At 44.7% G+C, this 25,250-nt stretch overlaps 1 protein-coding gene across 5 annotated transcripts in view; it reads left to right on the top strand.

Moving 5' to 3' along the window:
- ZNF346 (zinc finger protein 346) overlaps window positions 1–25,001 on the top strand; it is a 47,084-nt gene extending 22,083 nt beyond the window's left edge. The window contains exons 6-9 of one of the 5 annotated variants that reach the window (XR_009555459.1): window positions 2,718–2,811; window positions 3,880–4,024; window positions 6,102–6,133; window positions 24,331–25,001. Coding sequence is in view for 4 of the 5 variants with exons in the window: in XM_060240182.1 (XP_060096165.1) it covers window positions 2,718–2,811; window positions 3,880–3,985 (200 nt within the window). In the remaining variant the exon portion in view is untranslated. Of the gene's footprint in view, window positions 1–2,717; window positions 2,812–3,879; window positions 6,175–24,330 lie in introns of those variants that run through there. The other 4 variants (XM_060240184.1, XM_060240182.1, XM_060240181.1 and 1 more) reach the window with 4 other exon arrangements.
- Window positions 25,002–25,250: the final 249 nt, after the last annotated feature.

The raw sequence follows: 25,250 nt of genomic DNA, 5'->3' as shown, positions 1-25,250 counted from the left end.
AAGGGGCACAGTCTCTCAGAAACTATGTTTGCTGGTGTTGAACATATGGAAGGATTGCAGGGAAATGGACTCCACATTGATGGCAACCCACCTCCCTAGGGACCAGAATGCACATGCGGACCTCCTCAGTCGAAGGGGAGCATCCCTCCACAAATGGGAGCTCAATTGGAAGTTCCTACAGCCCATCTTCCGAGACTGGGGAACCCCAGAGATAGATGTGTTTGCCACATGCACCAACAGGGAGTGCCAATTCTTTTGCTGCAGGGAAGGCGTAGATCCCCTGTCCATAGGAGATGGTCTTCTTTTCCCGTGGCATCAGCGACACATTTACCTTTTCCCTCCCATTCCCCTAATTACCAGAGTGATTCAGAAACTATTGTGGGAACAGCCGACGGGGGTCCTTATCACTCCTTGGTAGCCCATACAACATTGGTTCTCCCTGATCCTTCACCTGTCCAGGGGAATCTCCCACCAGCTGCAACCAGCCACGGATCTACTCACCCACTAGGGTCGGGTAGTACATCATGATGTACCACATCTAAAACTGACGGCATGGCGTCTGCAGTGAGTCAGCTATCTGACAGGGCTCAATATGTTCTCCTGAACAGCAGGAAGCTGTCCACTCACAAATCATACGCTTATAAATGGTTCAAATTTGTACAGTTCGCTACCCCATTCTCCCTCAACCCACATTCAGTGGGCTTATCAGCCATCTTCGACATCGTCCTTTCCTTATTAGACAAAGGTCTATCTGTCTTGTCACTACGAGTGTATCTGGCGGCCATCTCGGCCAATCACTCTCAAATAGATGGACAATCAGTTTTTACCCATCCTGATGCCAAGAAGTTTATCAAGGGCCTTACTAGGTTGTATCCTCCTACCAAACAGCCTGCCCCGGCATGGGACCTTCCCATGGTCCTATGTAAGCTCTCAGGAAAGCCATTCGAGCTCATGGCTACCTGCTCCCTCCAACACTTACCTTGGAAGACAGCATTTGTGGTGGTGATTACATCTGCTCGCAGAGTGGGTGAACTAATAGCCCTACGATGCAACGCTCCGTACTTGCACTTCAGCGATGAAGGCGTCTCTCTTCATCTGGACATCACCTTCCTTCCCAAAGCATTGTCTGCATTTCACCTCGATGCTGAAATTTCTTTGCTTGTGTTTTGTCCTAACCCAGCCATTGAGTCTGAATGGAGGCTGCACTCCTTGGACATCGTACGAACATTATCCTTTTACTTATATCGCTCAAGTCCTTCTCGCAAGGATCCCAGGGTCTTCGTGTCATATGCTCCTACATCCTTAGGACAACAAATCTCTTCCCAGAGACTTTCCAGATGGTTGACTGAAACCATAAAGAAGAAGATGAAGATATTGGATTTATATGCCGCCCTCCACTCCGAAGAGTCTCAGAGCGGCTCACAATCTCCTTTACCTTCCTCCCCTACAACAGACACCCTGTGAGGTGGGTGGGGCTGGAGAGGGCTCTCACAGCAGCTGCCCTTTCAAGGACAACCTCTGCCAGAGCTATGGCTGACCCAAGACCATGCTAGCAGGTGCAAGTGGAGGAGTGGGGAATCAAACCCGGTTCTCCCAGATAAGAGTCCGCATACTTAACCACTACACCAAACTGGCTCTCCTAAAACTTTGTTACCTGTTGGACAAGAAGCTTCTTCCAGGTCCCATCTGGGCCCACTCTACACGGGCCATGGCTACCTCCACAGCCTTCATGAGAGGCATTCCCCTCCAGGACATTTGCAATGCTGCCACCTGGTCCTCCCCGCATACTTTTGTGAAGCATTATGCGCTGGACTTACGTTTACATCAGTATACATCGGTGGGCCGTGCTGTTCTACATTCTCTTACCTGCTGATGGATTGCACCCTCCAGGTAGGCTTTTTGTTGCTTGCTAATCTCCCAACGGTGTGATGCACAGAGACCACGAAAAAGATAAACAGGTTGCTTACCTGTAACTGATTATCTTCAAGTGGTCATCTGTGCAGTCACACTGCTCGCCCTCCTTCCCACTGCTGCTGGTCCTTCTTTAGAGATCATGCAGCGTTCAGAAGGAACTGGCGAGATGTCCGCTCCCGCTTCGGTGAGCATGCGCAGTGGGGCTTCTGGGCATGCACACTGAGGCATGGGCACGAAAATCCGCAGCTTTGAAGTTTACCGATCGAGATCGGCGCTGTCGCCAAATCCCAACGGTGTGACTGCACAGATGACCACTCGAAGATCATCAGTTACAGGTAAGCAACCTGTTTTTATCAGGCAGTACAGATGTTCAGTTGCTTAACATAACTAGGGACATTATGCTGCCACTAGTTGCAGCGTTTGCAAAAAAACCCACAATGTTTATCTTGCATGCTTTTGAATTTTGTATGAAAATGTTACAGAATGTAGCTCCTGTATTTATTGGCCTTTTAACCCCACTGTTTACAGTTTTTCCTCAATGTTTCTGCTGACTAAGGCTTCACTTCACAGATCTATTCAAGTATGGACTGTCGCCTATGAATGCTTACTCTAATAAATCTATTCGCATTTGAGATGCTAGGAGATTCCTTTTTTATTGTTTGTTTTGCTTTGCTGCAGTAGGCTCACATAGTTAATACAACAAACCTTACAATTGTTAATTGATATTCAAATTTAAATATATTTCTTTTTATTTCAGTTCTCCATTAACTTAGTACTCAATGGGTTTAATACTATTTTTTCAGCTGGGAAGGGGTATCCGTGCAATACCTGTAACATAATACTGAACTCTATTGAACAATACCAAGCTCACATCAGCGGTTTCAAACACAAGAACCAGTAAGTGTTTAAATGTTGTGCTGCTTGTAGTAGTTCATTGTGTAAATTGACTTTACAGGGAAGTCACTGTTCCCACATATGACTTGCAAAAAAGATTTTTGCAAATTTATTCTTTTGACTTACTTTAGTAAGTTTGGTGGGATACTATGATGAGCTGTTTGCTAATAATGAATTGAAGTAATAATTATTTAGAAAACAGATGAAGTTTATGAGCCACTGTAGCATTTTGTAGTGATGTCTTCTAGTCTGGATTTGTTTCAGCTGGCTTGCCACAATAAAATTTAGTTAGCTCTTCTTTGCAGAGGATTCTGTTCTGTTAGCCTATACACAGATGCACTTCTTGGCACCACTGCCACTCTATCTGTGAGCAACAAGTTTCTAAGTTATTGTCTTATGTAGAAAACATTTTGAATGAATTTGTCCTGGAACTGCAAAGTGCCATAAGTGTGGACCATTGTAATGATGCCAAATGGCTATAAACATGCTAAGATAAATCCATAGAAGAAAATCTTTCACATAGAATATGCTGCTCTGTGTTGTGTGACTGGTGGAGGATAAGGGAAAAACTGGGTCAAGTATAACTTTTATCATAAAGACTCATTTCTGCATCTGTTTCGGTGGATCAGTTCAGAATGCCATGGAACCATCACTGAGCATGATGATTTGCAGGGTGCAGAATAGAGCTTTAAGATGAAGAATGAGCAGTTGAAGCTTTTCATGGCAAAGAGGTACATAGCATCACCTGATAATTTCTGCAGATCAACCTGATATTAAAGGAACAGTTAGAGGGGCCACTTTTAAACCTCACCTGTGATTCATGAGTGCATCTCCAGATGAACCGACTCCATTGCTTACAGCTATAGTTGTTGCTAAACTCTTGTCCCAGCCAAGCACCATGTAAGCATGAAAGGTGTCCATTGTAATGCTGGGAACTGGGATTTTCTGAGACCTAGAATTTTACAGATTTGTTGATCAAAGCAAATCTTAGAATTGCTTAGTGGTTAAGTGTTCATTTCCTATATTTTGTGAAATTATCAGTTCTCATACTTATTTCTTCTCAAATTACAGAATACCAGGAGCAGTACCCATTACAGGACGGTACCAAAAGCAGCAGTACACACGAGAGGAGACCACAGGCCCTGATGGCTACAGCTACTTTAGCCAAGACCTCTAGAGCAAGCTCCATTGGATTTGGATTGTAAATGGCCCAAAAGTGAACATCTTTTATCAGTCCACTATGGTTTTGTTGTTCCTCTGGCTAAAAGAAACCCTCCTGTCCTACAGTGCACAGGTTTAGCTGATTTCAGAACTAATGATTGGCTAAAGGATCTAGAAGGGACAGATTTACTAACTGGCATTCACTCAGTCCTTTAGAATAGTTTTCATTGTGTAATCTCTTGCAGAAATGGCTGGGTGGGGCAGTCTTGTGTTTGGCATGAGAGTCTGCCAGTGTTCTCTCAAGCCATCCTTTTCTTCTGCTCAGAAGATGCAGAAGGAAGTTCTCTACCCAGTACCAGCCAGCAAAGATTGACCTTTGGAAAAAAGCTTAAGGTTTTGGGTAACAGAGTGCTTAAGTATGAGGTGTAGTATGGGCATAACTGGACAGACTGGCTGTTCTTCACTCTCCTAGTGTGGGGAGTAATATCTTTGTATTTGTCTTGCCCTTTCTTTGATTGGGGTTGTGTGCAGAGTTTCTGAGGTCATTGATTGCCCATTCGCTTCTTTTTTGTAGTTCTGCAGATGCTGGTTCTGGAGCATCTGATGATCTGTTCAGTAAAGCCGGTTCGGTTAATGGTATGCATAATTTGCTTCAGAAAGGCAAGGAACAGGACAGGGTCCTGCTGAAGCAGCTAGGTGTGTTTCCAGAAATATGTTTTCTTTTCAGTTTCTGATACTTTTATGGAAGCTGTAACATTTTTAACCTAACTCTGCAAAAGTTTCTATTGTGTTAAAATGTTTATCAGATTTTTTTTTATGTAGCAAAGGCTTTTAAAATTGTTCTTTCTTCAAATTATAAAGCATTTGAGCAGACTTGCACAAATGATTGTAAAACAGAGAAGCAAGCAGCCATCATTGTGATTTGAAACTTTAAAGTAAAATTTGTGGAGTGCTCTTTCCCATTTACTGAGGAATACTTCATCCTCTTTCTGAGTTACAGAAGAGAGCTTTGCATAGCAGTGTGGGACTTCCACTTCTGAAATTTCTAAGTCAGATAACCACTTCTCAAGGCTTGGATTGTGGAAGCTGTGTTTCAGAAGGCCTTTGTATGTGAGCTCCTTTAGTTCTGTGTATGTAAACTTTTCTCCATTCAAATGTCCCTTACATTTCTTTTTGATAATTTCCTGAGGCTCAGAAAGGAATGTAGGTACCAGTGAGGAATACTGCTAAACTGGCTACGTGATTTGCTAGGAAAGGAGGTGAAATTAGTTTGGTTATGGATTCCTTCCTTTCCCCTTGTATGTGGTTACAAGAAGAAAGTAGTAAGCTTGGAGTTTGCTAACACTCAAGTTTGTATGAAATCTGGCACTAGCATGTGTCCAGAGCAGTCAATTTAAAATTTTAATGTATTTTTTTCCTAAAAGGCAAATATCACAAAAACCAGAGGACTGCGACAGATAATCCATCTCTCTTAGCTGGCCCATGTGTAAACTGCTTTTCTGCTCCTGTCTGAAACCGAAGCTGTTGCTCTCTCCCCCTCCTTTAGTTTGGTTTCTTCATATCTGTTTCACAATTATACATCAAAACAGGAATTATTTGAAATTGATCCTCTCGTGTCTTGATTGACTAAAGCTTTGCTGCCTATCTTTAGAGCTCCCTGCTTTCCAACTAGTTTAAGATTAGAAACCAATTACCAAGAAACCCATATTCTTTTTAGGTAGTCTGCTCATTCCTATAGTTAAAGGTATTGTATGATCTCTCCTATTGTACACTGTATTCTTGATCTCATCTCTTTGCTATATGGCAAGGGCATTTACAGAACCAGAGATGGCTTATCATTCCTTTTCTACTGTGATGGAAGGTGGGTAGTGGCTGGCACCTTTGCCTCTTCTGCCTACCTCTGCATCTTCTTCTGGAGTACTGCACAGATGGAAATGTGTGGATATTGCTATCTGTATATTAACAAAGCTTCACCAATATGTGTGTGTGCATATTCCCTCTGTGCCACCATAACAAAGTTAAAAAGAGCGTGTTTGCCTCATTGCTTTTCCAGCAATATACTGTGTTAGTCAGGGTGAGTTCCAGGTCAGATCAAACCAGCAGTTCATTTTCTTGTATTCCCTGTCTTTTAGGACAATTCACTGCTACTGGCAGATCATTCCAGGTAAGCAGTCCTGCTCATAATAAAAACGTTACTTTCTTTCACCGTTGCCAGGTTTTGTGTGTAAGGTATTCTCCCTCTGAAGAACTCAGATTGAGCAGAGGCATGGGTGTTGGGGGACTGGCAGCTTCAGATTGGGTTGGGGTAATGAGGGACATGACTTGGATTTGCCACTGGGCTTCTGTTTTATTTTGAATGTGCATGGTCTATTTCCAGGCGAATGGGAAGTGCTTATTCTGCAGTGCCCCAAAATAGTTTCATATCTTTAGCACCAGTCAAACACCACAATTGAAATTGGGAAGGCTGTAAAACAACCTTTGAGCATAAGTTTTTATACTAAAAACTCTGTTGTAAGCCCTGGGTATGTGCTATGCAGCTTTTCTGTAAATAATAGATGGGACAAATATATATTCTGACAAACCAGTATCTATGTGTACATAAGCCTTGTTTTTAAGCTTCATATTTCTTTGCCATTAATATTCTATTTTAGCATACTCCAATGTTTTGTCTTGTGTGTGCAGTTTGGTCCCTGACATGCCCAGTGAGCATTTGCAATCTGCAGTGTAGAGACTTGGATACAGTGATAGCCTCTGTGAAACAATTTTGTTTCTACTGTGTATTGAGTTTTATTGAAGTTGCCAACACCTGGTATTTTTGGCAATAGCAAAGCTGGGTGTCCTGTTGCAGTGTTAACATGACCAAAATGCTGGCTAAGCTTGGCATAAGAAGGGCCATGACAAATTCATGAATTTTCTATCACCTGCTTTTATTTATATATAAAACTATAAATAAAAGCCAGGTACTCTCTTCTTTATTTTAGAGATTAAAGTATTGGGGGGGGGTATTCATAACCAGTGTAGGTGTTCTGTTTTTGTTTATGTGGGTAATTGCTTCCCTTTGGATCTGGTTTTAATCTACGGAGCACAGATGGAAATGTGTGGATTCATCTGAATTCTGTGTTTGGAACAAATAATATAAAATCATAAATGACATAGTTTGCTAGCAGTCCTTTCTTCTGCAGAACTTTATTTTTGAAAAGACTCCTTGGAGTCATAAGTTTGGAGGAAAGTACTGTGGATTAGTGGGAGAAGGGACAGAGACTATTCAGCTTTTGACAGCAACTTTAGGAGCTAGAACCTTGCCTTACACACTGGCATATGAACACAGACATTCTCAGAAAGCAAAATCCTCTGATGTGTCACTATTGTATGATACTCAGGTGTACATTGGGAAGAGTAGGGCCCCATTTTATTCATTTGGATTTTTATTCTGAGCATGGATTACAACATAGTATTGGGGCACTGCTCACAGCCTTCCATGATGATAGCTGCACAGGGAGGAGCAACCCCACAGTTCCTGCCAGAACTGTGTGGGACAACCCAGTTCGCCAAAGGCCCCTTTCTTACCATCACAGACCTCAGAGAAGAATGTGGCAGGTAGCAGGACTTTTACTGCTCCTGTTGCCTTACAGCTGGGAGGTGGGTTGAGGGAGAAGCCTGACTCATTAACTGAGCTAGCTTGCAACTGAGACAGGCAGCAGTCATGTGCTGTCCCTCATTAAAAGCCCTGCCCAGACAGCTGTTTGGCAAGACAGGCACAGAGGGAGGAGTGTGCTCCAAGTCATATCTGACCACACTCTTTCCTCATCAGGATACAATGAAGGGAGTGGGACGAGGACTCTTAAGTTCAGTGTGACATAAATGGAAGTGAGCTACTCTCCATCAGAGAGCAGCCTGTCTAGCACAATGATAGAAGGATGTGAGGCAAGTGCCACAGCCTTTAAAAGCAGGAGCGGGGAGACTGATAAAGACATACTGGTAACTCATTCATGAAGCAAGGTCCAAGAGAGGCTGGGGAAAGTACAAGAGGACTTACGGTGATGTTATCTCACCTCCTTGACCTGGGGTTGCCATAGTGGGTGCACCAGAATGGCAGGATGGAGAGGCATTTGGGCCCTGTTAAATTTAAAACCACTGTGATGTCACCAAGTGATAACCACAAACAGCCTGCTAGTGGATTATTTGGAGATATTGTGGCTGGGGCACAACTTTGCCTCTGCAAAAGTTACTAGAGGTTCTGCCTTTGACAAGCATCACTGATCCACATGCAGTATTGAACTGTCCTGCTGTACTTTTTAGCAAAAGAGGTAATATTTTGGTGCATAAATATGGAGAGCCTCTGCTAGTGACAGCAGGTGGTTAAATTCAAGCCTAATGAAAAATGGTGATTGTTGGAAGAATGGCTGGGAAAGAGCTCATCACGTGGCTCCTCGAGACCATGCGGAACCATTTTTTAAAAAGTTTCCAGAAATATATAAGTGACTGGATGGGAGGTCAGAGACCAGGAGTTAGAAATATCCTGATCCTCTGTCCTAATTTCCTTTTCTTTGAAATACTGTTTAATTTTTATTAAACTTTTTAAAATTCTAAAACAAACAACCACATAATTGACAGGAATGCCTTCCATTAATGCCATCTTGTAAACATTTTGAGTGTGTTATAAAGTGTTGAGCTTGTATGTATATGTATAATTCCTGAACTTCCAAACTATTCCTCTATTCGTGGATTAGTGTTTTTCCTCTCCAGTACCAGGCATAAAAGCCAAAGGAACTGCAGTTAAAACATTAAAGATTATAGTTTGGAGTTTATTTGGTATCCTTGCCATAAAATTTAAAAGTTTCAAGAGACCAAGTCCATGACACACTTAAACATTCTGTGCCCTTGAACACTCTCACCAGAAGTACAAAAAAGAAGCATTGCAATGGTTATAACAACAGCATTTTCTTATAGAGATTGTTTTTAAAATAATTTTAGCAATCTTTAAAGGAAACACAGCCACTGAATCATTATTTTTCTATCATTCTTTCTTAATAATGAACTGATAGAAAGTTACATTTGAAAGAAAGTAGAACCTTTTTTTTAAAGAAACCTATCATAGTTCATATTACAGGCAATACAAGTATGATATAAGTATTAGTTAGAATGTAACGTTTGAAAAGTGGAAGAAGTGTGGCTTTGCCATTCTTAATCTGAATTATGCTATCATGCATCTAAATTTACACAAGTTCTAAACTAGTTATCCCCACAAAAAAGAGAAAACACTTTTAAAAGTCTGGAATAGAGTTTTACTGATGTACTTCTAAATATATTTCTGTAGGTTAACAAAACATGAAATTATATATTAGAGGAAATGCTAAACATTTGGCTCAAATACATTAGCAGGTTATCTCTTGTTCTTTGGCCATTAGGGATCTGGTATATGTGTCCCACTCTGAGAGCGGCAGCCCTGCTGCTGTCAGGGAGCATGGGGGTCAAGGAGAAATGGGCTACCATGCTGATGGAGAGGGGAGCATTCCCTCAGAAAGGACTCCTCTCTTCAGTCGGAGAACAGGTATCCTTTCGCACCAAGAAACCATCCCTGGGCAGGGAGGGAGGGGGTCTCTTGGTAGTTGGCATGTAGATTGATGGGTTGCTAACCATGTACTGACTACATAGCAGACATTATGTGTGGTCTAGATAGGCTGGTAGACAGTGCTGGGGAGAAGCAAGTGGTTGTAGTACATGTTGACACCAGCAGTCAACCCTGGATGTGGCCACCAACAGTCATGTGGTCCTGCTAGGCAGGAGATTCAATTTAACCTGCTAGGCAGGAGATTCAAGGTTAGGACCTCCAAGGTAGCATTTTTAGAAGTGCTACCTGTTCCATACACATGGCCAGCTAGGCAGGCACAAATTAGAAGTCTCAATGCATGGGTGGTGTAGGGAGGAAGGATTTAAACTTCTTAGGTACTGGGATGCTTTTTGGAACAAGCAGGACCTGTACAAAAGAGATAGCCTCCTCTTGTCCCAAGAAGGAACCAGGCCGTTGGCGCTTAAAATTAACAAGGTGGCAGATGAGTTTTTAAACAAAATCTTGGGGGAGAAGCTGACAGGAGGTTAAATGTCTCTGGTTTGGGATGGCTTATCTCTAAGATTAAGAGGTAACTTACTGATCTTGTTTGTGGTCTCTGTGCTTCACACTCATGGGATGAAGCGCCAGCACCAATCCCCGATCGGTAACTCCAAAATCCGGGAATTTTCGCAGCCCGACCCCGGTAGGCATGCGCGACAGTCCCAGTGCGCATGCCCACCCGGTGGGTGCGAATATCCCGCCAGTTCCTTCTTTACCGCCGCGTCGGATAGACACGTTCGTCGTCACTCCGGTCGGTAGTTACTTACCTTTTTCCTTCTCCGGGTTTCGCTTCGTTCTTCATTTCCTGTTATTGAGGGGAAAAAGAGGCTGTTAGTTTAGTTGTTACAGCCCTTAGAGGTTCCCCCCCACCACCACCCTTCTCCCACCATCCTTATGGAAAAACGTTGGGGGGGTTACAAACAGTGCCTTAAATGCAGGAGCAAAATTCCTCCTCCAGACGGACATTCTCTTTGTTTGCTGTGCCTTGGGGAAGGTCACCGGGTGGAATCCTGTCATCACTGCTCAAAATTTTCTAAGCAGGCGAGGAAAAACCGAGCTGCAAGACTTTCAGTGGCCCTGTTGAAATCAGCTCTCGCACCGCAGATGTCGACATCGGCATCGACCAGCACTTCGATGGCCACCCTGGCATCAACATCAGTTTTGGCTTCGTTAGCAGTTCCGGCTTGGCATCCCAGTCAGAACTATCAACCCCAGCCAAGAAGGCCAGAGGGGTCCGGGACTCTCGCTCCGCTGAGCCCAGGAAACATAAGGAGAAGAAGAGGCGCCAAGATCGGCAGACCCCTTCTCCGTCACCAAAGGACCCGGCGATCGTTTCGGGGAAGCCTCCGGAAAAAATTGTTGCTTCACCGATTCAACCGAAGAGCCCCTCGGGTCCGACGGATGTTCTGCACATCTCCCTTTCCGGCTCTGACCAGGAGGTTGGCCCTACAGAATGGTCAGCAGACTTGAAGGAGAGTGGCGATCCTAGTTCAGCATTGGACTTAGAAGTTTCGCAGCTGAGGGACTGCTCGACACCAAAGATGCCCTTGATGCTCCAGCCTGAGCGGTTTGGAGAGACTCCGGACCCTTTTCGACGTCCACATCCTCGGCCCAACTGGGACCCATGACCGTGGACTTATCCGTTTGGGGGCTATCCCTATCATTCACCATATCCTTGGTACCCTCCTTAGAACCCAGACTGGGATCAGCACTCTGAGGCTTCGCACCACTCCAGAATCTCAGCACATTCTCCACCAGGTTGCTGAGATTCATCGATGCCGACTTCAACCCCGAAGCTGGTCAGGAAGCCGGCACGTTCCAGTGATCCCGACGTCGAGCAAACCTCCTCGGCTAGGATTGCCGTAGATGCCCCAGGCTTACCATCTGCGGAAAGCGCCTCTTCCTCGCCATCAGCAGGAAGGGTCGTCACCAGAATCCAGGATCCTCTCTTTCCGAGGATTTGAAATCCTATGGGGAGCTAATTAAAAGAATGGCGAACTCCTTGTCTCTGCCAGTGTTCCAGCCTCAACCAGTCATCGACAACACAGTCTTTGACATTATGCAGAAGGACACTTTGACAGCTGTAGCCCTCCCCATTACTAAAGTCATCTTGCAAGCCATTAAAGATCCTTGGTCCAAGCCTTCCTCAATCCCTATCTCTTCCAAATGTATGGATCACATGTACAGAATCCAGAAACAGGGTGCAGAGTTTCTTTTTAACCATCCACGCCTCAACTCTGTAGTGGTGTCATCATCCAAGGCTAAGAAGACCCATGCCTCACCTCCAGATAAAGAGGGGAAGAGGATTGATACTTTTGGCAGGTGCTTTTATTCTGCGGGCATGCTGGGAATTAAAATTTCTAACTACTCTGCCTGCATGGCAAGATACCAGTATTCCCTCTGGGAGCAACTCTTACCGCTGTTAGCTGCTTTGCCTGAGAATAAACGCACTTTGGCCAAAAAGGCCCAGAGGGTGGGGATGCTCAGGGCAAAACAACAGCTACAGGCCTCAAAACACATTGTGGACACTGCAGCTAAAATACTTACCTCAGCCATTACATTGCATCATCACTCCTGGCATCGTGCCACCCCCCCTCCAGTTAGACACCAGATCCTGGATTGAGGATCTCCCCTTTGAAGGTGAGGGTCTATTCAGCTCCACTATGGATGCAGTCCTACATGAGATGGACAAGAGCATTAAGACGTCACGTAATCTGGGAGTACCTGCATCTTCCTCTCACCCTGGCAAGCCTTGTCCATGGTCCAAGCAATGGCCTAAGAAGCCCTACCACACCAAATCCACTGAGAGTTCGTGGAAGCCACACACAGGACAGCATGAGGCCAAGAGTTCCATGACTTTGGCCCCCCTCCTCCCCCCCCCCTCCTCTGGGTCCACCCACTTCCACAGATTTCTGCAAGCATGGCGGTGGATTACCACCAACAAGTGGGTCTTGTGCATCATACAGGAGGGTTATGCAATAGAACTTGTTCAGCCCCCTTCTCATCCCAGATTGGTGATCACACACCCTACAGCTGTTCTACTGGAGGAAGTTCAAAATCTTCTCAGCGAGCATGCAATAGAACCTGTTCCTGATCATCTCAGGGGTCAGGGGGTTTACTCCAGATACTTCAAGGTTCCCAAGCAGAATGGTGGACTTTGTTCGATTATGGATCTGAGGGAACTGAACGAATTCATCGCTTATCAGAAGTTCAGAATGCTGACTCTACAAAGCATCCTTCCACTCATCAACAAGGGAGATTGGATGGCTACCTTGGACTTGAAGGATGCCTATTTCCACATCAGCATCCTCCCCAGTCACAGGAGGTTTCTTCATTTGGCCATTGGGAAGCACCATTTCCTATACCAGGTGCTCCCTTTTGGGCTCTCCACGGCCCCCAGGGTCTTCACAAAGACCATGGTTGTTGTGGTGGCTTACCTTCGTCTCCAAGGTATCATCCTTTTTCCTTATATAGACGATTGGTTGTTGGTGCCTGTGTCCGAAGCTTCTCTAAGAGCGCATCTACAAGTGATTCTCAACCTTTTGAGCACACTGGGACTTCTGGTGAACGAGAAGTCTCACCTGATCCCAGCGCAAAGTGTTCAGTTTATAGGAGCGATTTTGGGCACCACACAGCACCTAGCTTTTCTTCCAGAGTTCCGAGCACGGAATATCATCTCCCTGGTTCAACTCCTTCAGCCGGTGAGCTGTGCTTCTATTCTGCAGATCCAACGTCTCTTGGGCCTCATGGCGGCCACTACCAATGTCCTGCAGTTCACAAGGTTGAAGATGCGAATCCTTCAGCTCTGGTTCATTAGTAATTACAATCCAATGAGAGCTCTCTCGTCCAAGATTCTGCAAATTCCTTCTCTGGTGCTACGCTCTCTCGGTTGGTGAAGGCTGAAGTCCAATATTTGCGGAGGAGCTCCATTTCATCTCCCACTCCCCTCGGTCAGGGTAACAACAAATGCCTCACTCTGGGGATGGGGAGTGCACCTAGGAGATCTTTGCGTAGGCAGCCCATGGCCTCCATCAATGGCTCACCATCACATCAATTTCTTGGAGCTCATGGCAGTTCATCTGGCCTTAAGGTCGTTTCTACCCCTGATCAGACTGTAGCTGTGATGTCAGACAACACGACAGCTGTAAGTTATATAAACCATCAAGGAGGGACTGTGTCCAGAAAGCTGTGTGCGTTGGCAATGCAGCTTTGGGAGACCTGCATAGCCTCCCAGATCTTCATTGTAGCCACCCACCTGCTGGGGGAGTTCAGTGTTCAAGCAGATTCCCTGAGCAGGGGGGAGGTTTCCCATCATGAATTGGAGGTGAACTGGAGATACCTTGAACCTCTGTTCCAGGATTGGGGTCATCCCAGAATAGACGTATTTGCCACAGCAAACAATCGAAAATGCGAACAATTCTGCTCCAGAGGAGGGATGGACCCAAGATCCCTAGGGGACAGTCTTCTGCTTCCATGGGCAAACAAGTTCATCTACCTGTTTCCACCCTTGCCTCTTCTCACCAGAGTGCTTCACAAATTGGCCCAGGAGCGTCTGGAGTGCATCCTAATTGCTCCGTGGTGACCAAGACAGAGCTGGTTTCCTGCCCTCATAGCCATGGCGGGGGGGGGGGTGTCACTGCAAGTTTCTGTCAGAACTGGACCTTCTTTTGGCTCAAGGAGGTCGCCTGTTTCACCACGACATCCCTCATCTCAAACTGATGGCTTGGAGGGTCAGCTTCTAGAATTCTCTGACAGAGTGAAACACGTGATGTTGAACAGTAGAAAGCTGTCAACTCGCTGCTCCTATGCGGGGAAGTGGTCTAAGTTCCTGTCCTTCCTGCGGGACAAGGGTATCAGTGCACATTCTGCCGGTCTTGAGCTTGTGCACATTCTGCAGGTCTTGACTCTTGTTGATGCTTGGCTTAATCATTCCTCGATTCGAGTATATCTGGCTGCCATCTTGGCTCATCACAACCCTGTGGATGGTGCATCGGTTTTCACACACCAGCATACAAAACATTTTTGAAGGGTCTTCTGCGGCTTCACCCGCCGTCTAAGGTCCCTCCTCCTGCTTGGGATCTGCTGTTGGTCCTGGAACGGCTCTCGAGGCAGCCCTTTGAACCCTTGGCTACCTGCCCGTTGCATCTTCTCACCTGGAAGACTGCCTTCTTAGTAGCCGTCACTACGACTAGGAGGGCAGGTGAGTTAGTTGCTCTGCAGTGTGATGCTCCATACATCTCTTTTCAGGACGATGGGGTATCCTTGGCCTCGGACATCTCGTTCCTCCCTAAAGTGGTGTCTAGTTTCCACCTCAATTTGGAAGTGTTTCTGCCTACATTTACTTTTTTCCTTCTTCTTTAGAAGAAAGACATCTGCATGCCCTGGATGTTAAGAGGGCGTTGTTTTTTTGTGCATCACACCAAGCCATTTCGAAAGGATCCCAATCTGTTTGTCTCCTATGTGGCCCCTAGGTTGGGTTTCAAGATCTCTGCACAGAGGCTTTCTAAGTGGATCACAGAAGCCATTAAACTCTGGTACCTGATGGCTAAGCGTCCCTTGCCAGGGCTACTCCGTGCGCATTCCACTAGGGCTATGGCTATGTCCACAGCGTTTCTGAAGGGTGCTTCCTTGGCAGACATCTGTTTGGCTGCAACCTGGGCATCTCCTCATGTCTTCATGCGACATTATGCCCTGAATGTCCGGAAGCGTCACAGAGCACAGCTGGGTACCCTGGTCCTTCAAGCCGCTACTTCTGCATAACCGCCAGCTCCCTCCTCCAGGTAAGCCTAGCTTGCTAATCTCCCATGAGTGTGAAGCACAGAGATCACAAAGAAGATAAACAGGTTTCCTACCTGTAACTGATGATCTTCGAGTGGTCATCTGTGCATTCACACTACCCGCTCTCCTTCCCCTCTGCTGCTGGTCATTGTACTCTTGATAGGTGGCAGCGGAAGGAACTGGCGGGATATTCGCGCCCACCAGGTGGGCATACGCAGTGGGGCTGTCGCGCATGCCTACCGGGGTCGGACTGCAAAAAATCCCATACTTGGGAGTTATCGATGGGGGATCGGCGCTGGCACTTCATCCCATGAGTGTGAATGCACAGATGACCACTCACAGATCATCAGTTACAGGTAGGAAACCTGTTTTTCTAGGGGGTAGCAGACAGTATTGACTGACAAGGTCTAGTGGCTGCAGGAGGAAGGTTGCAGGCCTAACATATCTAGAAAATTATAGATGTTTATATTTTGTGACTTTAAATCAGGGAATCTGGATACTATTTGGCACCTTTTCATTGACTGTAAGAAGCATGAATTCACCAGAGACAAATGGATCACAGAATGCATTCAGAAGTGGGGACGTGTCTCAGAACAAGAGGTAGTTGCAAAACATTTGACTGATACTGACCCAAGGGTTAACCCTTGCTGTGGCAAAATTTTTATCTATGATGTTTTAATGACCTTTTTTCTTCATGATATATTTTATATTCAGTATCTTGGTTATCTTTATATTACTGGATTATATTATTTTGTATCTTTGAATTTTTGATTTTGTCTGCTTATGACCTGTTGGTCTGTGAGCATGAAGTATACAATAAAGGAAAGATGTTTATATAAAAATGCTAGAAGCATCCAAGGTAAAATAGGGGGGTTGGAATGCTTAATGTCATAGGAGAACATAGACATTGTGGGCATTTCAGAAACTTGGTGGGATGAGGATAATCAGTGGGATACAGTGATTCCTGGATATAAATTATATCAGAAGAATAGGGAGGGAAGGGTTGGAGGTGGAGCTGCTCAGTATGTTTGAGAGGGTATAAAAAGGTAAAGGTAGTCCCCTGTGCAAGACTCTGGGGTGACGTCACATCACGACATTTTCTTGGCAGACTTTTTACGGGGTGGTTTGCCATTGCCTTCCCCAGTCATCTGTGCTTTCTCCCCCAGCAAGCTGGGTATTCATTTTACCGACCTCGGAAGGATGGAAGGCTGAGTCAACCTTGAGCCGGCTACCCGAACCCAGCTTCTGCCGGGATCGAACTCAGGTCATGAGCAGAGAGAGCTTCGACTGCAGTACTGCAGCTTTACTACTCTGTGCCACGGGGCTTATGGTGAGAGGGTATACAGTCTAGTAAAATTGAGAATGTAAAGAAATAGATTCACTAACAGAAACATGATGGGTGAAAATAGTGTGCCAAAAGGAAGCTTAATTCTGGGAGTTTGTCATCACCCACCAGATCAAATTATGTTAGAGAATGATTTAAAAGCAGCAAAGGAATTAAGGAAAGCAGCTTGGTGAAATAATTGTGTTGTAATAGGTGATTGTAGTGACCCACACATTAATGGGGTCAATATATGTTCAATTTAGGAAAAAGAGACTGGATTTTTAGGTACTCTCAATGACTGTACCATGAAGCAAATGGTCACAGAACCTACCTGTCAAGCATCGATATTTTGCAATAATCAAGTGTTTGTTCTTTAATCAAAGACTTGCTTTATTGTAAAACTCCATAGCTTGCTCCAAGGACGGATTCCTTGGAAGTAATGGCATACATAGTATTGAATAGTATCTTACAGGCAAACTTCAAAAAGCAGGGTTACAGATGACTTCAAAAGAATAACATAAGGATGCAAATTGAGTTGAAGTTTCAAAGGCTACTCACTAGTATCTCTTTTATGACTAAGGAATGTTAGCTAATGACAACATCTCCATTTCTCACACATTCTCTGCGAGCTGATAAGGCATGGCTGTGTGAATCTGCGGGAGAGGCATTCTACGCCATTAATACAAGGTTACACTAAACATCCTGGGTACAGATGGATTTATTGTCACGAAAAGGAGGAGAAAGGAGAGGAGGGGGGGAGAAGAAGTAAGGGGAAGGGACAAAGGTGATACTCTGCTTTAACTCTGGTCTGTTTACTAAGTTCAGTAATTAGAAATAGCATGCTTGACTGCCCCCCCTAAGAATTTCTTCGAGGTTTGGAAGGGTGAGCATTATAGAACTTCTTTATTAAATCCAGTACTCGGACATGTGAGCTTTCCACCCATTCATCGTGGGCTGGTGAAAAATGCTTCCATCTGATCCCCAATTGGGATAGGTTGTGGAGCTTGGGTTCGATGGTGCCAAGATGTAGCTCCAGGATCTCGCCGGAGTAGACTGCAATGAAAGACAGGGTGTATTTTACCAAACAGTTTAGGTAATTCAAGTTCTACTGTCACTTTATTGATCTCTCTTTTTATACGAAAAGGTCCCAGGAATTTGTATGCTAGTTTTTTCAAAGGTTGGGGTAACGCCAGGTTCTTAGTGGACAAAAAGACCGTCTCTCCCACTTTGAAATCCTACACAGAGGTATGACTCTTGTCATAGTGTTTTTTGTCTCTTTAGCTGTCCAGATTTTCTTGAATAACCTTCCAAACTTTCCCCAGTTTCCCCCACCATTGTTCAAAAGATGAAGATACTTCTGGTTTCATTCCCCCTGGTAATAGTGGAAACGGTTTTCCTTCGTACTCATTCACTACTAAGAAGGGAGAAGTCTTTGTGGAGCTATGCACACTGTTATTGTATCCATATTCTGCAAACGACAGGAGTTCCACCCAGTTTGACTGTTGATAGTTCACAGAACATCTTAAATATTGTTCTAATAAAGAATTCACCCTCTCCATTTGTCTGTCCGTTTGAGGGTGATGGGCGGAGTTTAGTCCCTGTTTGATTCCAGTCAGTTTACAAAACTCCTGCCAGAAGTTGGCAATGAACTGTGGGCCCCGGTCGCTAATTACTTTATCCAGGTACGAGTGTAGTTTAACCACGTGTTGGAAAAATAATTGCGCTAATTTTTTAGCAGTGGAGATCTGGGTGCAAGGGATGAAATGAGCTTGTTTTGAGAATGTGTCTACTATCACTAAAATCACAGTTCTCCCTTGTGACGTTGGTAGTTCCACAATAAAATCCATCAAGACAACCGACCAGGGTCTGGTAGCTATCTCCAAAGGTTGTAACAATCCGGGAGGTTTCCCTCCCCTTCTCTTAGCCATTGTGCATATTGGGCAAGAGGCAACATAGTTAGAGATGTCTTTCTTCATGAATGGCCACTAGAACTGCCGGTTCACTAAGTGTAGTGTTTTTACATATCCAGAGTGCCCTGAAAGTTTATTATTGTGACAGAATTGCAGAACTTCTTTTTGAAAACTTGCTGGTATGTAAAGTTTTTCCTCTTTGTACCAGAAGCCTCCTTCCCCCCTTTGTCACTCCCTCTTTTATGCGCACCCGGAAGTAAGCACCCCATAAGTCTAATTTAGTGAAAATCTTCCCCTCTGATACAGTGCTGAGTAGATCCTTTATCACGGGTATTGGGTATGCATTGGAGGTAGAAATTGCATTAATCCCCCTAAAATCTGTACAGTCGAAGCCCCCCATCTTTCTTTTTCCAAAAAAGTACGGGGGCGGCATGGGGTGCTGTGGCGGGTCTTATAAAACCTCTTTTTAAATTCTTGTCCAAGAACTTCTGTAACTCAGCTTTTTCAGCCCACCCCGTTGAGTACAGTTTAGCTTTCAGGAGCTCTTGCCCTGGGATTAATTCAATGGCACAGTCAGTATTTCTGTGAAGGGGAAGTTCATTGGCTTCCTCTTCACTGAACACTCGTTTTAAGTCTCTATATTCCTTAGGAATCGACTGTACTTCCTCAGTGGTTAAGCATAGCTTTTCATTCCTAGAGGGTGGTTCTGGACCCCAGTCCCCATTCCAATGATGGTGTTCACACCTTCTATCCCTAAAGTCTATGATTTGATCCCCCCATTTTATGTTGGGTTCGTGTTTGGCGAGCCATCCTACTCCCAACACAATATCAAAAGACGAGGAGGGGGCTATCACAAATGTTTCCATATCCCAATGGTCCTCTATTGCTACGGGTACTTTGTGGGTCTGCTCAGTGCAGGATTCCCCTCTCATTATAGTCCCATCCATTTGTTCAAAATGTATAGGGTAGGGTAATGGACTCTTAGTGAGTCCCAAGGCTTCCACCAATTTAGGCGTGATTATGTCCATAGTACACCAGTGCTCGAGCGTGAATAAATCTCTTTAGTTTCTGGTTTAACAAAGTCAAAGGGATGAAAAATAAAGTTCCCGTTATTCTCACCCTCAGTGGTGCCGTTAATTCCGCGACCTGCTGCTCAACACCTCTCAGTGCAGGTCGTCCCCATTTTCTGCCAGCTCATCATCCCAGGAGGTTTCACTCAGCTTGTCGATGATGATGCATTCCTCCCCTAGAGGGGTTGCGGCGGCAATACTCCCCTTCACCGATTCTCTGTCTTCTTCGCTTTGGGCATGCCAGGTTTCAGAGTGAGGGGGCGGCCTCGAGGTCGTTCCAGGCAATTGGCGGCCCAGTGGTTTAGGTCTCCACACCGAAAACAGCATCGGGGGGATAGTTGGTTTAGTAGCTCCCCCAGCTGTGCTGGCCTTTTTCCCCTTTGGTTTTGCCCCCAACCGAGACTCATGTCCCCCCTTTACCCCCTTGCTGCTGTTGGCGTTGTAGGGCCACTCGCTTCATGTTGGTTTCAGCTTCGCCTGCTAGTTGCACCCACCCCACCAGCATGGTGGGGCGTGCTTGTTATAGGGCCCGATCCAAAACGCTCACGTTTAGGCCTCTCTGGAACTACTCTATCTTCATTTGTTCGTTCCCTCCACAGATTTTGGCCGTGTTAGCTAGGAACTCGGCAGCGTATTCACGTACGGCCTTGGATCCTTGCTGTAGGTCCTGCAGGGCAGTGAGGGCCCTTGTTTATTGTAGTGGATCCTCATACTGGGTTAACAGTTCCCGAAGGAAGGCGGCCAGAGTGTCCAGCTCAGGGCTTCTGGTCTCGTACAAGCTTACGTACCATCATTTCGCAGCCCTTTCAGCTTAGACCCCAGATAATCCATTCTACTGAACTCATCAGGGAAAGTATTCCCCCAGTAATGCATGAAGCTATTCGCTTGAATGGAGAAGTATTCCACTTCTTCTGGATCTCCATCGAAGGTGGCATCCAACTCTCTCCCTCTCCCATAATCACGGGGAACGAGAGGTAGCGGGGGTGGCGGAAATGGCTGTTGCCTTATCGGAGGGGATATTTGCCCTCCTCTTGGATCTGGCAGTTGCGGCACTCTCTCTAGTTGCCTCCGCATCTCTTGGGCCATGAATGTAGCATTGGCTTGCATCTCATCTCTCAGCCCCTCGTTTCTCACCATTTGGTCTGTTTACTAAGTTCAGTAATTAGAAATACTGTTTACTAAGTTCAGTAATTAGAAACAAGATTTCAGCCATCTCATTTCTTACCATTTGGTCTGTTTACTAAGTTCAGAAATTAGAAATAGCATGCTTGACAGCCCCTTTCAGTTTAGACCCCAGATAATCCACTCTACTGAACTCGTCAGGGAAGGTATTCCCCCAGTAATACATGAAACTATTCGCTTGAATGGAGAAGTACTCCACTTCTTCCGGATCTCCATCAAAGGTGGCATCCAACTCTCTCCCTCTCCCATAATCACGGGGAACGAGAGGTAGCGGGGGTGGCAGAAATGTCTGTTGCCTTAGCGGAGGGGTATTTGCGCTCGGATCTAGCGGTTGTAGCACTCTCTTTAGTTGCCTCTGCATCTCTTGGGCCATGAATGTAGCATTGGCTTGCATCTCATCTCTCAGCCCCTTGGCCATTTCAGCCATCTCGTTTCTCACCATTTGGAGAAATTCCTGGCCATCAGGATCAGGTTCTTCCTCCTCATCCGGGCACGGCTGCCCTCATCCGGGCATGGCTCAATAGAGGAGGCAATCCTGGGCTTGATCCTAAATAATGGCCAAGACCTGATGAGAGATGAAAATGTGATAGCACCAGTTGAAAACAGTGACCATAATTCTCTAAAGTTTAACATATATGTAAATAGGGAACTGTCCCAAAAGACCAACAACACCACATTTAACTTTAGGAGGGGTCTTCTCTCAAATGAGGGAGTTGTGAAAAAGAAACTGAAGGAAAGATGAGGGTCAAATCCCTTCTGGAAGCTGGAGACTATTTAAAGCTACAGTCCTAGAAGCTTAGATTAAATGCATACCACAGATTAGGAAAGGTTCAAATAGGTATTTAAAAAGGCCTGCATGGTTAACGAACCATGTAATGGAAGCAGTAAAAGGTAAAAAAGATTCCTTTAAGCAGTGGAAGGCTAGTCCAAGTGAGGTAAATAAAAGAGAGCACAGGCTTTGGCAAATAAAATGCAAGTTGGTGATTAGACAGGCAAAAAGGGACTATAAGGAACATAGAGGAGGCCCTATGACAGACGAATAAAAATTGACAAATCACCATGCCCAGATGGCATACATCCAAGAGTTCTGAAAGAACTCCAGTTTCAACTTGTGGATCTCCTGACAAAAATATGCAATCTATCTCTAAATTCTGCCTCCATTCCCAAGGACAGGAAGCTAGCTAATGTCACCCCCATCTTTAAAAAAGGTTCCAGAGGTGAGCTGGCAAATTACAAGCCAGTCAATCTAATGTTAATATCAAGTAAGTTGGTGGAATCCATTATTAAAGATAGCTTTTGTTACATTGATGAGCCTACTAATTCTATTGAGGAAGAATCAGCATGGATTCTGTAAGGGAAGATCTTATCTCACTAACCTTTTAGAGTTCTTTGAGGGGGTGAACAAGCATGCAGACAAGGGTGACCTAATAGATGATGTTTATTGCAACTTCCAGAAAACTTTTGATAAAGTTCCTCATTAAAGGCTCCTGGAACCAACCTACCTTCCTTCCTTCCTTTGTCTGTCTGTCTCTCTCTCTCTCTCTCTCTCTCTATTTATTTATTTATTTATTTCTCTCACTCTTTCTTTCTTTCTTTCTCTCACTCTTTCTCTCCCTCCCTCCCTCCTTTCCTTTCTCCTTTTCTCTTTCCTTTCTTTCTCTCTTTCTTTGTATGCGGGGCTTTATCGTCTTTGCTTTCTGCTCTCAGTGGTATACAGTAGTACAAATCACTACCGTCAATCTAACAACTATGTTTTATATTGCCAAACCAAAAGGGTAGTGTTTCATGAAAACCTTTGGGAATGGTGCATAGTACCAAATTTTCCTTACAGTCATGTAACTGTAGAGCCTAAATCATTCAAGAGTGAATGTCTGCTGTAGGGCAGGAAGATACACTCAGAATCACTACAGGATTAGTATCTGTGCCTGATTTTCAATATCTAGGGCTGGCCAGCTTTTAGTTGATCTTGTGATATACCAGTTCTAAATGACCTCTTTATTGCCACAGGGGAGAGAGAGGTCTGTGGCACCTAATAGATACTACAGCCATTTATGTTATGCCTCTTCTCATCTGTCTCTAATCCCATGCTGTTGGAGAATGTTTGTATTTTTGTCAATCAATGGTGGCCTTGCCAATGATGGTGAATAGGCATAGGCACAAACCAAACTACAAATAGTGATTCGTGCACTATGTGAATTGTTTTGAACCGTTTCTGACCATGGTGCTTCATTTGTTCATATTTGCAATTTGTTTTCCCAGATAGCCTGCTGTTGATTCAATCAATTGCTAGGCAACGCTGGGGGTGGACTTCTGGGAGCCCTAGAGGCACCCATAGCAGTTGTCCATAGCTTGACTGGCAGCTCTGGGAGCCAGTCACGGAGCTCCCATTCTGCAGCATGAAGAGCTGCCAGTGAGAGCTGAAGCTGAGCTTTCTGGGAGCATCTGTTTGGGGAGCTATAACTTGGACATTCCAAATCCAATTGTCACCAAATTTGGAGGGCGGGTTGAGGAGAGCCTGCTGAAGACTCCTGTTGAGTTTTATACCTCACAAACCATGAACTGGGTCGGAAATCAAATGAATCACAAAACCAAAACAAACCACCATTTTTTCATCCCGTGCCCATCCCTAATGATCTCACTTGCTCCAGTTAACCAAGGGGAGATATTTTGTTTCCCATGGCACCTGGATATTCTGTCTTGGTGCCAGGGTTGCATTGTACTTTCCAGTTATTGGACCCTTGTCCTCACAGCAAGTCAGCATAAATGCCAAAGACTTGGAAACAAAATACCAGACACCAAAGTGCAATAAGTCACAAATCTGTACTTAGAGGGCCTTACTGGTTTTAGGAAGGTCTTATGGTGTAAAGTGGAAGCTATTTGTCTTTGTGCAATTCTTAGTACTCTCAGGGAAGGGGATTTCAGCACAAAGTCCTTGACTAGAACTGAATGTTCCAAAGCTGCTACCGTTCAGGTTAAAAATCCATATATATGATTGCACAAATGGCCACTTGTAGAACATCATTTACAGGTAAGCAACCTAACCACCTACGTCTAAGTACAGATTTGTGACTTATTGCACTTTGGTATACCATATCTGGTATTTTGTTTTCAAGCCATTTGAATTTATGCTGACTTGCCAGCTCAGCTGCAGAAAAGGATTGGATCCATGGCCATAAGACAGATGTTCATGTCTTTATTGCCTGAGTGTTATATTCTAATCACTGGTTACAGTTAGCTGTGTTTACACTCGGTGTTCAATTATTCCTCTGTAGACCAGTGCTTTGAGTGAGGGACTTTTTCCTGCTTTAGATAAGTCACTTACAGGCTCGTTCCTTAATATATATATTAAGAAAGTGCTGTTCAAACAATTTTGGCATCTCTAGGTCTGCTTTCCTATCTTATCATGCTTTGTATCATCCAATGTGCACGGCTAGAAAGCCTGATTAAATACAGCATTTTAATCATTTGCATCCTACCCTCTTCCAGGGACTCTGGACATACTACAAAAAGAATACCAACTGTTGAACAATACGGAAGTTTCAAAGCTACAGTTAACTACAATGAAAATATTATCAAATAGAGCTAAGTAACTGGTTTCTGAGGGCTGTTGCTTTTCATCTGGAATGGTGTCTCTTATCCAAGTGATACGGGGATTGGACTAGATGACCCTGGGGGCCCTTCCAGCTCTCTGATACTATGCATTTTGGGTGGTTCCTACAGTGAAGAAATGTGAATATGGCACCTCCTTGCTGATGCATTAAAGTTGTGTTCAACCTCAGCATTAGCTTTTATTTAGAACAAACAGAAGTGAATTCTTATTCTTCAGATACAGATGGATGGAAGGATCCGCTACTCAAGTGTCTTGCCTTTGGTCATTTCCACTCAGGTTGTGTGCTGTAGGTTTGATGCTGTTGGGGAGCAGTTTTATTTTCCTGCTTCCCCCCAGCATCATGATACATACTTCCTGAGGTTTCCCCAGCTTTACCCTGATTGTTCTCAAACCTGCTTTGCTCCAGTGTTTTGAGAAAGATCACAGTAAAGCCTGGATGGCTGCCATATGGGCAGAAAAGTTCAGATTTCCGCAGTCCTTCCACATAGCAGCCATTTTCCTCACAGCAGCCATTTCTTCTCCCTGCCACCTGGAGGTCTTTTTTGTTTTGTGTCACCTGAAGTTTGATACAGCAATATGCATGATTCTCTGAATTCCCAGCTTTCATGTTTTTTTTAAAAAGTCTCTATTCCCATTCATTGCAGAGGAAAGGCAATGAAATAAAAGGAGCAAGAGAATTAAAAAGATTCATAGGGCCTTTAACACGTTTTGCTATAATGTTGTGTTGATATAGTTATATTCAATTGCCATTTAAAAAAAAAAACGGGAGGGGTGGCCACCAGTGTTTCTGTTAAAC

Source organism: Heteronotia binoei, chromosome 5 (genome assembly GCF_032191835.1).
Source record: "Heteronotia binoei isolate CCM8104 ecotype False Entrance Well chromosome 5, APGP_CSIRO_Hbin_v1, whole genome shotgun sequence".
Classification (NCBI taxonomy): domain Eukaryota; kingdom Metazoa; phylum Chordata; class Lepidosauria; order Squamata; family Gekkonidae; genus Heteronotia; species Heteronotia binoei.
The sequence above is the reverse complement of the archived record's forward strand: the minus strand, read 5'-3'. Positions and strand labels throughout refer to the sequence as shown.